Source organism: Chrysochloris asiatica, unplaced genomic scaffold (genome assembly GCF_000296735.1).
Source record: "Chrysochloris asiatica unplaced genomic scaffold, ChrAsi1.0 scaffold00116, whole genome shotgun sequence".
NCBI classification, from domain to species: Eukaryota; Metazoa; Chordata; class Mammalia; order Afrosoricida; family Chrysochloridae; genus Chrysochloris; species Chrysochloris asiatica.
Genome location: NW_006408634.1, coordinates 7,829,596 through 7,842,564, shown reverse-complemented (window position 1 = coordinate 7,842,564; position 12,969 = coordinate 7,829,596). Strand labels below are relative to the sequence as shown.

The window sequence follows — 12,969 nt, the reverse complement described above, 5'->3', positions numbered from 1 at the left end:
TTACTGGGTGGCCCTGGCTCAAGGACGCCTTCCTCACGCCTCCAAAAGTCCCAAATTCCAAGTGCCCCTCCCACTTTTATACCCACAACTTCCTCAGCCCCTAAGGCCTCCCTTACCTGGAGTTCTGTGGTCAGAGAATGGCTATTTCTGGTGACCAGCATTGGTCTACAAAGTGAGGGGACCAGGAGCCACCACCCTGCCCAGTCCAAGTCCCTGCAAATGTGCCAGCATACTGTCCCCATCAACACAGGGCCAAATAGTCTTATGAAGTGTCAGTTTAATTAACCAACTAATCAGGAGAGAGGAGGGCCCTGGGCATGGAGGGATGCATGACAGGAAGCCCCGCCCATCCACACACACCCCGGCCTCGGAAATTGGGGGGCCATGAGGTGGGGCCGGGTAAAGTGCCTGTGCTTAACCGGCCTGGGAACGGGAGTGCTAGGTGTTAGCCCCATCCTCCTCCTCCGGCAGAATCTCCAGGCTGCTGTCTGGCTGAGGAGCTGAGTCTGCTGCGGGCACCTGGGTCGACGACGGGGAGTGGGAGGAGGGCGACAGCGGCAGCGGGGAGGCAGGGAAAGATGGACTGTGTGGCTCCCCAGGCAACGCCAGGCCCAACACCTCCTGCACATTGTGGGGCAGCTCCTAGTGAGGAGAGGGAGAGAGGGCGGGTTCACAGGTAAAAGGGGAGGGATCAGAGGCAGAAGGGAAATCAGTCAGGCAGGCAGGGAGAGTCAGGCTGGGGGGAGGAGTCAGGAGGGGCGGGGCCAGAGGCGGGAGGAGTCTCACCTGGCAGGCGGTCAGCTGCCGGTAGAGGGCCTCTGCCCGCGTCAGCACGTCCTCCACGCTCAACTTCATGGTCAGTTCATTGATGTGCTGCGGGAGGTGGAGGTCAGGCCCACCTGTCTTCTTGTGGCCATTCAACCACCACCGCCTGAAGACCCAATCTGTGCCCCATGCTGGGGACGCAATGGGGGGGGCGGGGCGGACCGAGAGGGTCTGGCCCTCACAGGACTCAAGCTGGGGGCCAGGAAGGCCTTGCTTGGGAATATCAGGAGGAGCAAGGCACAAAGCCCCTGCTTTGCCCAGAGCCTGCCCATCCCAACTTCAATCACAGGGAGGGCGGTTCCATTTGCAGTTTTGTGGTTGAAGGGCAAGCTCCATGAGGTTTTGTTGTGAGCCAGGGATAGGATGGGGCAGGAAAGAAATGTCTTCCTCCCACCCCACCGGACCTCTGCCTCACCATCCCTTCCATAAGCCTACTTTGAGAACCTAGTACGTGAACTGAATTCTGCTGTGGCCCTGTAGCGTAACAACTGGACTGTGTAGTCAGTTTGAACCACGACGTTGGCAGTTCAAACTCACCAGCTGCTTTTTAAAAACTCTATGCAGGGTTGCTATGAGTCCGAGCTGACTCAATGGCACTTAACAACAACAACAAATTATGTAAAGTAAGGAGCTCTGGTAGTGACTCAGTTAGGCACTTGGCTGCTAACCTCCAAGTCAGCAGTCTGAATGCACCCAGAGGCGCCACAGGAGATAGACATGGGACCCTAAACACCTAACAACGACAGGAAGTAATGTGACTGAAAGCAGCTCACACCCCAGCAGATTGAAGGAGGGGGAGCAGGGCCTGACCTTGAGGATCTCATTGGAACCGAAGCCTGACAACATCAGGGTGTCCCGCTCCATGTCCAGGATGGCGCAGGCCACCAGCAGGTGTAGGTTGGGCCCAGGAAGCCCTGTCCATAGCACCTGGAGGGTAGGATGGGGAGGAGGACTGGTGAGGACCCATCAGCAGTCCTACTGCCGCAGGACATCTGGGAAAGGGGGTGGTGGGGTGGTGGCGGAGGGGGGGGTGAGCACCCAGGTTTCTCCCCAGCCCCCCTTCCCACCAGCAGTCCCTGACCTCCCATAGCCGCAGGACATCTGGGAACGGGAACTCCCTCTTGAACCAGATAAGGAGCCAACGGAAACAGAAGCAAAGCGAGCCAGAATCCTGGGAATCTGTTAAAGGAGAGACAAGAGGGCTGAACCTCAAAGGGCAAGGGGCCAAAGTTGTCGGATATGTTCTCAAGCCCAGCCTGGTGGGCAGCCAGTGCTCACCAGAGAACTTCAAAGCCAATTCTGATCACACTGCATTCATAAGACACCCAGAGATCCTGCTGCAACTCTCCTTAAGAAGGGAGCCTGGTGACAGGACTCCCCGGGGCCAACACAGTAATGTAAGCACCCTGGGGCCCTAGCGGTGAAAAAGGACTACCCTGAGCAAGAAGGAGCCTTCCCACCCACCTGCCTGCCTCCAGATAAAATGTGCCATTTCCATATTTTCCACGTACGACAGGGAGACAAAAACCCCCAAGGAAAAATAAAATGTCAACACCTAGTGCTGGTGAAGGTATGGGGAAACTGACAGTCATTCATAAATGCTGCTGGTAGAGGTGATTTTGATACATAGCAAGCCCGTACAGGGTTTCAGACGCTATAAACATTTATGGAAGATGATTCCACGGGTTCAACCTACCAAGTGATTAAACACTGCACCACCAGGGCCCACTCACTCACATGTAAGTTGCAAAAAACCTAAGTTGGTATAACTTTTCAGGAAAATATCAATAGGGGAAAAAATGATCCCAACCATCACAATGAAACCTAAATGCCCAGGTGGGCACGTTAAATAAGCAGCAGTAAGTAGCTGCCAGGAGTCTAGGTATGGCATTGTAGGATAAGCACTGAACTGCAAACCACAAGGTCAGCAGTTCAATCCCACCAGTTGTTCCTTGGAAACCCTACACAGGGACACTACACAACCCTTCAGCACTTAACACCCAGCAGTTGCCTTAAAGGGAATCCACCTCGTTAAGTGTGCCTGCATGCCTGCATTTGCCGAGGTTTGCTCCCAGCGAGACTCTGATTTTCACAAGTGTTTTCACTTCTGGATTACGGAGGGAGTTTTCTTTGGGTTGGGTCAGCACCAAACGTTCTAGATGCGGACTATGGATGCTACCCTAACATCTCTGGCCCCTCTGTCTCTTGCTCTGAGACACGCACCAAGAAAGTCACACAGTGGTGGGTCCAGCACCCTCAAGAGCAGCAGCAGTTGCCCGAGTTGTCGCTTCATGGTCTCTTGGCTCTCCTCAAAGTTCCCGTGCTTCAGGGAGAGAGGCAGGCAGGGAGGGCCATGTGAGTGACAGTTGGGACTCCTGTTCCTTTGGGGGGCCTTCTCCCACTATCCCCCCTGTGCCTCACCACAAGCTCCATGAAGCCGCAGAAACACCAGAAGGCATCCACCTCGTTCTGAATGACGTAGAGGATCGGGGAGAGAAGGTCACTCATGCCCTGGACGTAGCCTGGGAGGACACAGGGTCAGGGTCCGAGCCAGCCCTTGGCACTCCCCCTACAGTTTACCGCCCTGCCCAAGCCACACACCAAGGTCGAAGTGGTACATGCAGTAAGTGAGGAGGATATCGTTGAGCAGACCCAGCCCTGGGTTCTCGGGGCCCTCGTAGAATCTGTTGGTCCTGTCAGTGCGGCTCACGTCTCGCTCTGCAGGGAACAGGTGGGAGACACACAGCAGACAAAGGTAAGGGGCCCTAGCTTCTGGCTGCCAGCCCCCATTCACCCTCTGAGCAGACCCCACCCTCAGGCTCACTCTTGAGGTGGAGGAACTAGGGACTGGTTCAAGCAACAATGAGAACATTCTGGACGTGCTACCAGAGCCGTGTAGCCGCAGCTGATGAGCCCCATTCCTACTCACAGCAACTCCCCAGAGTGGAGCTGCCCCCGGCCCCAGGGTTTCTGAGGCTGTAATCTTTATAGACGCAGACTGCCGTTTCAGCTTGTATCTGCAGAGCAGCTGGTAGGTTCAAATGGCCAAACAATCAGTGAGCAGCCATGCACGGGACTCACCGTGCCACCAGGGCTCCTCGACATATGCCATCACCAAGTAACTCACTGGTGTTAAGGCTGCTCCTATAGGACCAACTAGAAGTCCCCATAGGGTTTTCAAGGCTCCAAGTCCTGATGTGGCACTGCACAGTTGGGGTTTCAAACCTATCAGCCGCCCCTCAGAAAGCCTACATAAGGTCACGGAGTCAAACCACCTGGACATCATTAACAAGTCTTTATAGGAGCAGACAGCACATCTTTCTCCCACATGCTAAGCAGAGCAATCTAGGGTTTATCTGCAGCTGGGGAAACTTGAGGCGTAGACCTTGTGAACGGCAGGGCTGGAATGAACTCCAGGCTGCCTGATTCCCTTCCTCCCTCTGGCCTGACCTCTCCCCCGGCTTATTCCCACACTGCTCACGCATTTCCCCCCAGATGGCCTTGTCCCCTGCCCCACCCTGCAGCCCCGGCACCCACCGATGAGGCTGCGGTACCCACGCAGCAGCGAGTTTCTCCGCTCCTGCTCAGCGCTCACTGACTTCCACTGCAGCTTCATGCGGAAATACTCGTCCCTGCAGGAGGGCAGAGGAGTCAGGACACCCCAGGAAGACACGGAGACCTCGGGGGTGTCCTCCCCAGGGCCGCCTACTCATCCTTAGGGGCTCAGCTCTCAGGTCCCTTCAGACCCATGTAGTCACCTGTTTGTTCCTATCACTGCCCAGTACTCGTCGCCAGCTTGCATTTCCTACACACAAGAGCACCTGCAGAATGCCTGTCACCCCTACCTGAATGAATGGAACTGTATCCCTCTCCCCAGACAAAAATACAAGAGGGAAACAGGAAAAGATAACAGAAGTTTTCCATGAACTTTTGGAAGCCCCCACGTATGTTTATCAATGCCTGTGGTTCTAACCCCGTTTGGGACAGGGTTGTTGTTCTGTGAATGAGGCAGAATTAAGTGTGGGGTGTCTCCTCGGTTAGTCTTTTTGGAGATTTAAAAGAGTTTAAACAAGTGAGCAGAGCAGACGGGACAAGAGAGATACCAAGTCACATGGGCACTGTCTAGGAGCAGAGCTTGGGAGAGACATGGCTCCACAGAGAGAGCCCACAGAGAGCAAGAGTGCCAGAGCCTGGAATTTGGACTTCTAGCCACCTAAAGTGTGACAGAATATGTTTGTTTATTAAAGCCATGCACTTGTGGTATTTTTGTTATAATAGCATTACAGACTCAGAAAGATGGAGGAATGGGTGATATGGGGTTACAAACACGTTTCAAAGCTGTGGTGACTGAAACAGAATGGCACGGGAGAGCAGCAAGGATGACAGAGTTTGGAGACAGATCCTCGGGGCAAGGCCCAGATGACTGGATGGCCACACCACAGGGGCCTAGTGTTCGTGGGGAAAGCCCTGTGGTACACACTGGTGCAGCCATCCCCTAACCTGTCCCCACACTTGGAGCTGAGGATAAGGAGGACCCCGCATTCCAAAAGGGAGGGGAGCCTGGGACTGCGCAGCCGGGAAGCCGTGTCAACTTTATCACTATGTGGGGGGTACAGGGGGGTGGGGTGGTGCCATCCCAGATGCCACTGGCATCTCACTCACGTTTTCTTGCGCATGTGAGCCTTGTGCTCTTCAGCTGAGTCCTCCCAGCTGAGGTAACCCAGGAGAAACTTCCAGGCCTCACGCCTTAGGCTAGGGCTCAGACCCTGTGGGAAGGGACAAGAGGACAGATGGCTCAGAGATGTTAGTCCGGATGCCACAGCTCCCCAGCCCTGCCCACCCCAGCACCTCACCCCGGAGAAGATCCGGGCCTTCAGTTCAGGGGCCTGCTGTAGGCGACCCTCAGGGCCCACATGCTGAGCCCACTCCTCTTCTGTGACTGGGGGCCCCCGCTCCACAGCTGGCCGCGGCCCCAACTCCACCTGCAGACACAAGGCAGTGAGAACAAGGTCCCCTGTTCCTCTCTGCAGTGACCTTGCTTGGCCCCAGCCATGTCCCTGTCCACCCTGACGGACAGGATAATGTTCAGGGCAGGAAGTGCCTCTTTCTCTGACTGAGCAATAAATTTGCCCCAACTCCAGAGGGGCCCCCGACTAATGACAACCATCCAATACGGTGCATATCACGTGCCTGGCATAGGCAAGGGCACCTCCTGTGAAGTCACCACTCCGCCAATCCAAGGAGGGTGGTGCCATGATTCTAATTTACTGAGGAGGAAACCAAGACCCAGGGAAATGAAGTTCCCAACCCAAGTTGCACAGCCAGGAAGTAGTGGTGTCTACTCAGGTACTCACACAGGAAATGACCTCAAAGCCAGGCTCTGGCTCCTCATCCGGTGCTGGAGGGAGGTCAGGGGAGGCCCCCTCCTGGTGTGGCTGCAAGGCTCCCCGGAAGAAGTTGGTTACTCGGGAAAAGCTGCTGAAGGTAGTGGAGTAGGGGTCCTGGAGGAAGCGCTGGGGACAGGGGGGAAATGTAATCATGGCCCTGCCACATCCCATGTCTCCCTCCAACCAACTCCCTCACTGCAGTTCCCCCACCCTTCCGATCTCCCTTGCTCCATGCCAGCCCTGTAAAGTCCCCTCACTACATTCTGCCGGTCCTTGCCTCCCCCAACACCATCCACCCCTTCAAGTCTCCTCTACATTCCAGCCCTCATGCCTCCCCCACTATTTGTTGTTAAGTGCCCTCCTCCTTTCCTGTTTTGCTTCACTATAGTCTAACCCCCTATGGCAACTCTAGACATCCTTCCCGGCCCACCCCCTCCCTGCCTGGGCCTGGACTGACTCACAGATACTACATTGGAACTATCCTGGTCAAAGAGCTGCAGGTGATGGAAGGAACTGGAGAGAGCAGACGAGTCGTGGGGGAAGACAAGGTAGAGGCGGGAATCCTGCGGTGAGCTGCAAGCGAGAGAGGTGAGGCGTGTTTGTGATGACCAGGTGGAGGGCCCTGGGTCCTGAGCTGTCTGTGCTCACCCTTTATGAATCCCCCATCTTGTTGGGGGAGTCCACAAGGCCGGGATTATGTGGGAAAGTCTGAGATCACAACAAGGTTTAAAGCACGAGCATGTGACCGACCGCAAGGCTGCGCACTGAGGGTATCCCAGCCCCCTGGCCAAGGCATCTAATTCAGGGATGGGCATCTGACACCAGCTTGGCCAATGAGAATAGCCTTGAGATTTTGCTGGAATGAGGCGAAAGAACTGTCTACCAACTAGGGTTGCTAAGGCATCGTTCCTGGGTCCCCCTAGAGCACTCTGTTTCATCCTGTCGCCTTTCCCCTTGTTTCTTTGGGAGAATAGCTTGGGAGATTTCCCCCCTAAGCCCCTAAGGGGCTGACCTTTGCCCTTGTTTTCTACTCCAGGGGGGTCTGTGTTTCTTACTTTTGTCCAGGTTGACTGACATTTTAAAAATGGCCAGTGGGGGTGTCAGCCGGAGGGGAAGGAGAATCACCAGCACCTCAGGGCTGATGCCTGTGAGGCAGAGGTCAGCCATGCCTCCTCCTCTCTCCAGCCTTTTCCCCACTCCCGACACCCAGCTCGCGCCCACAGCGCTTTCTACTTCTGTGCTGGGTTCTATCATCCGTTGCAAGGACTATGGGGTTTATTAGGGAAGCAACAGGTTAGAACTGAGGGGCAGAAATGACTCAGGAAGAATTCTTTGGTCAGGACAGCTCCTCAGCCATGCCTACAAGCAGGCCTCCCTCTCAGGCCCCTTGGGCTAGCCTGACCTCTGCCCTGTTTTTTTGGGCAAGTGTTACAAAGCTTTGGCTCCACTGTCAAGCCACCAGAGGCACCCTACTCCATCAGAAGGCCTCACCCAGAGCCACTCAGCTCTCTACTCCCAGGGCCAAGAAACCTAGCTCTGCCCACAGGTGCGCAGGGGCAGTTGACTCTGTCAGTCAGCCTTCTGCCCAAAGGCACTCAGCTCACCTGCCCCATGGCCGGGAAGCCCACTATGCCCCCTCCTGGTTCCTACACCTCAGGTGCTACGGCTCTCTCACTCAGCCGAGGGGGACGTGCACAGCAGAGAAAAGGGCCTGCTTGCTTGCCTGGCTGACAGGAGCTGAGAACTGTCTGGCACTGAAGAAGGGAGACTTTGCCTACGTACTTTCTCTTCCTGAGCTGTCGCCTGCCAACCCTGATCCTGAGGTATAACCTGTAACCTCCCAAGTAAACCTCCAAATCGTGAGGGCTGTCTGCGTTGTGTGTGACTATTGCAAGGAATGATCAAACCCAGCAGTGGACAAAGTGCTGTGGGAGGGACAGTTGGTGTCAGAATTGGTAGAGAGGTTGGAGGGTGAAGGCACATGTCATGTCCACTTCATAGGAAGCAGCCCTGGGCTGATCTTGATCCACCGTATCCCCTCTGAGGTTAAGTCAGGTTCTGATTCCATTATTACTCCCCTTTTACAGAAAACAAACTCAGAGAAGAAATTGTAAGCATTTATACCATTTCAGGACCAGAATCCTGCTTGAAGTTAAAAAATCAGTGGCCTTCTAGTCAATCACAGTGCATGGAACTGTGCTCCCGAGTTTTCAAGAGCTGAGTTTTTGGGAGGAGATTGCCAAACCCTTCTTCCAAAGCAACTCTGGACAGACTCCAACCTCCACCCTTTTGGTTAACAAGCACATTAGCTGTTTGGATCACCCAGGGATTCTGCCTAAAGTCAAAACTACCCTTTCATCTCACAGTTCAGTAACTTTCATTCTCATTCTTTAAACCACTTTGTGAAGTGTTTCATTCACAATCCCAAGGGCTCAGAATGCAGCTATGCAGGGCCACTGTCCAGAGCTGGGAGCTCACCTGGCCAACAGCAAGTAGCGGCTGAGGACTCGGAGCAAGGCGCGGGTACCCCCAGAGTGGAAGTGCAGGGCAGGCAGAGATCCTCCAGCCTGGGTCACCAGGACCAGGTAGGCCCAGTTCAGACCAGGCTTGGAACGACGGATGGACTTGAGCTCCCCCAGACTCACAGAGAAGGCCCAGGAGCCCTGGGAAGAGCTGGGCTCTGTACCTGGAGAGGATGACGCCATGTTGAATAGGGGCATGGGAAGCTAGAGGTGGCCATGTCAACTGAGGGCATCCACTCAGGAAACAGACAACTCCCAACTCTGAACCACATCAGGCTCTGCTCTGGGAGCTCCGGATCACCTCCCATTTCTGTGGAAACACCAACTAATAAAACAGGAAGGGAGCCTGGAAAAGCTGTCAGGTGGATATGCGCCCTCTCTAAAATCTTCTTAGGTCCCCTAACACCTTATGGATAGAGATCATGTTCCTCCATACTAGCATGGAAAGCTACCTACCCCCTCCTTGTCTCATGTTCAGCCTTCTCTTCACTCCAGATGCCAATGAAAGGCTGGTGTGCAATCATAAATAAGCCAGTGCCTCATGCTCTGTCCCCTGGACAACTACCCAGTGCCCGTGAGAGCTAAGGTCTGGGCATCAACTCCTCTTGGAAGGCTCCCTGCTGCCCTGGCGGGTCAGATGCCTCCTTGGACTACCCACATGCACTGTGGAAGGCCAGACAGTGAGACTTACTCTATATATCACAATGGACTGTAGCTGTTGTCTCTAACAGCATGGAAATCTTTGTGGGTTTAAGACTTATTTGGAGTGTCCATGGCCAATCCAAAGAGCCCTGGTAAGACAGCAGTTAAGCACTTGGCTGCTAACAAAAAGGCTATTGGCTCAAAGCCACCATCCACGCCTCAGAAGAAAGATGTGCTGGCTGCTTCTGTAAAGAGACCCTGTGGGGCAGTTGTACTGTGTCCTACAGGGCCGCTATGAGTCCGAATCCACTCCATGGCAATCAAGCAATGGCTAATCCAAAAGTCAAGGGGTTGAGCAAGGCTGCAAGTCCCAGAAAGAAGTTGGCCATGTTGGGAAGCCAGTGCTGGGTGGCCATTTTGACCAAGGGCAGCAAAGTCTTTGGAGCCATGACCACTGAGTGGTGACTACAATGGGCACCGGCTTAGCCTACCTCTCGTGGGTTCGGAGTGGCGGGGCCGTGGCCGCACAGTGCTGATGACGGCCCAGTCAGGTTCATAGCCAGGATCAAAGGTCGGTTCCTCCTCAGAAGTGCAGCAGTCAGCCCCAGTGGAGTCCTCGAGTGACAAAAAGGAGAAAGCAACCCCATCAAACAAAGAGGGACACTGAAGCTCAGAGAAGGCACAGTACTTGCTCAAGGTCACCTAGTGCAGCTGGAACTAAGCCAGGACTTGAACCCAAGTCTCTCAAGGGTCTGACCCAAATGGCCACATGGCAGAGAGGAGGTGCAATCCCTGGTCCTTAGATGGACTGGAGCTGCGTGTTCCTCTTCATCTTCCTATATGTGACAAAGCAGCTCTGGGGATAGCTTGCTATGTCAGTGCCTAGGCCCTAGTTGTGTGGGTGCCAGGAGGTAGCTGGGGTGGCAGTAGCTTGCTGTCCCCTAGTGGGGGTCAGCTTTGGGTGTTGGGGGTGTTGTTCTTGAATCAGCAGCTCCAGCAGAGGCCTCTTCACTTCCTGCCACCAGAATGAGGCGGCTACTGCCCTGGTAGATCAGTTCTGAAACTCTGACAGCCCTCAACTCTGTATAGTCGCTCTCTCTTGTTTTTTTTTTAAATGTTTTATTGTGAATTATGTAATAGTTTACATGAGAAAACATTTAGCTTTCTATTCATCCTGTTGTATATCCTTTCATTGCCATGGTTACAGTCCCCTCCATGCATCATCAACCAACCAAAAGGTATTCCCTGCAACCCTGTCCTCCCACCCCATCATCAGCACACAGCCCCTCTCCCTCTCTGGGTCTAGAATCCCCAGCCGCTCCATCTCGCCACGTCATCATCACTGCCTCTATCTCTGGCGTCACTGCTTCTCTGGGTAGGGTCACGCACTCCACTCTTCTCCCTTGATGGTCCCAAGGACCTCGGCTCCTGGACTGCAAAAGTCAATCACTCCCCTCCTTGCTACAAAACGTCTACCTTTACATTTCCAACCCTCACAGTCAGTCCTGATAACAACTATTCACTATTGTACCACAAGAGACCTATCCCCATCTCCTTTCATGAGCCCCACCCAGACAGATTGGATACTACTCAGTGGAGATTCTACCTTCCTCCACGGCCTCGGGATCTAGGCTCCTTCTTGGAAGCTTCAAAGCCAGTCACTTCTTGCCTTTGTATTCCCCCCACTTTGGGTAGCCAATGTCCAAGTTGCCCATCCCTGTCTACTCTGTGTATGGAGGGGGTGGGAATGATCCTTGCTGTAAGGATTTGTTTCCTCTTTTGAGCTACTGCATCCATAGATATAGGTCAAGTTCATCAAATTGTATCAGATTACTCTTTTTTTTCCTCTTTCTTTCTCTGTTTCTTGCTTCTACTACTAGTGAAGTGAGTTTATGACTACTCCAATGAAAGCCTGTCTTGATCAGACCACTGAAGCCAGGAAGGACCCACACCATGTGTCTACTCAACAGTCACCTCTGTCCCTTCTCCCAGGCTGCCAGGACAGAGGCTGGCTCACCCACCCCAGAGTTGTGTCCCATCCTGCCTCACAGCTATAAGTGGCCTTGTGACCCAAGTCCAACCAATGGGAACCAAGGGGACATCTGCAAAGAGGTTGAGGCACATACAAGACATGATGGTAGGACCTTTTGGCCTGAGCTCCCAGGACCTGAATACACAGTGTGAGTTACCCCCTTGCACCCTGGTGGGCTTTCTGAAGAAGCAAAGAGCCGGAGGCAGATATCCTCCGGTCTCTTGGTTTCTGAGCTTTCCTTGAAAAGGTAGCCTCATTCCACAAGAATGAAACCCAGGGCCAGAGAGAGCCTAGGAACCAGCTAGTGTCCCACATCCTACCAACGTTCGGACCTAGAACAAACCCATGAATGACGGAGGGGGAAGCCTACCTTCTTGGAGAAGAGGATTTGGGTGGAATCGCCGGCCTCCTCTATGGGAGCCCAGTGCAGAAGGACGTCATTATCCTGAGAGAAGGGGGCGGAGTTACTGGGGCTCCCCAAACCTCACTCCCAATTCTTCCCACTGAAAATCTCCATTCTTCTTCCCTAGTCCCCACCCTCGGCTTTCTGATAGCCCCTCATTCCAGTGCCCACCTTCTCCACGACACGAATGACGCCGGCGATGAGGGAGTCGGCGTCTTGATGTTTCTTGGCACTGGTGTGCAGGTACACGCCTCCCTTTTCAAACACCACCTAGGGGCGGCACTAGTCAGGGGCGGGGCCTACGTGGGAGGTGGGCCCAGCAAAAAGCCAAGGGGCGGTTCCGTGGATAAGGAGCTTCCCCTCCTCCCTCCCCCGCAGGAGCGGGGCCGGGGTGATTATTCCAGTGGGGAAGGAGTCAAAGAGTGGTCTCAGTCGGGAAGTCTGCAAGGTGGGCATTCGGGTGCTGGCAAATTCTAAAAGGGGCGGGGCCCTAGGGAGGGTGCCATAAAGAGACAAGCTCGCAGGGAGCGTTTCCCAGGGGGGCGGGGTCCAGGAAAGCGTCCAGCCGCCTGGGGGCGGGGCTAAAAGATGCGCGTTTTCCCCCCCGAAAGAAGTTGGTGGGGAGAGTGACAGCGTGTTCAAAAGGGAATGGTGTTTGGTAAGGCCCATCCCAGGCTCCCAGAGCCCAGACACAGTCAGAAGGAGATGCCGACCACCAGACGGAGGCGTTCCACAAAGACAGAAGCGAGCTGATGCGCCCTCCGTGCTTACCCTGTAATCAGGTCCGTCCATAGCCACAGCCAAGGCGCCACTGCCCCCGCAGCCCCTCCTTTTCCGGGTCAACGAGGTGTCACATCCGGATAGGAGACTTCCCCTCCGTTCCTAAAAATGGTAGCGTTCCTGCTCGTTCTAGAACAGCAGTGGACGAAACTATCTTTCAAAATTGGGTGGTTACTATGAAAGTTCGAATCACGTGGCACAGACGCCGAAGGTGGAGCAGGTTAACAAGAGACGCAGGCGCAGTTGGACCGCCCTCTTCACGAAGAAAACAAGGGGGCGGTGCTCCCTAGCTCCCGATCTCCCTGAAACGCCTACTTATCCATGTTGTATCCTGGCACGGAAGCCAAGAAGCTGCCATTTTGCTCGAGGGCACAGCTA

The 12,969-nt window shown here is 54.4% G+C and overlaps 1 protein-coding gene across 2 annotated transcripts; it reads right to left on the bottom strand.

The window, feature by feature from the left end:
• Positions 1-438: 438 nt before the first annotated feature.
• On the bottom strand, positions 439-12,603 carry TBC1D17 (TBC1 domain family, member 17). 2 transcript variants are annotated; one of them, XM_006868220.1, is made up of 17 exons: positions 12,583-12,603; positions 11,983-12,081; positions 11,779-11,853; positions 9,868-9,991; positions 8,691-8,898; positions 6,674-6,785; positions 6,180-6,338; positions 5,679-5,807; positions 5,488-5,591; positions 4,363-4,457; positions 3,427-3,543; positions 3,247-3,347; positions 3,049-3,148; positions 1,907-2,004; positions 1,636-1,752; positions 787-873; positions 439-642 (listed from the first exon to the last, which is right to left on the bottom strand). In XM_006868220.1, exons 1-17 carry the CDS (start codon positions 12,601-12,603, stop codon positions 439-441), a joined length of 1,950 nt encoding a protein of 649 aa, XP_006868282.1. The 2 variants fall into 2 exon arrangements, with proteins under 2 accessions (XP_006868282.1, XP_006868283.1); XM_006868221.1 differs by lacking the exon at positions 11,983-12,081.
• Positions 12,604-12,969: the final 366 nt, after the last annotated feature.

Excerpts from the sequence above, each read along its gene's own strand:
- TBC1D17 (XM_006868220.1), bottom strand. The coding sequence starts at position 12,603 with ATGGACGGACCTGATTACAGG. Across the intron at positions 3,348-3,426 it reads CATGTACCACTTCGACCTTG|GCTACGTCCAGGGCATGAGT; the intron begins GTGTGTGGCTTG and ends GTGTCCTCCCAG. Across the intron at positions 2,005-3,048 it reads ACCACTGTGTGACTTTCTTG|ATTCCCAGGATTCTGGCTCG; the intron begins GTGCGTGTCTCA and ends CTCCTTTAACAG.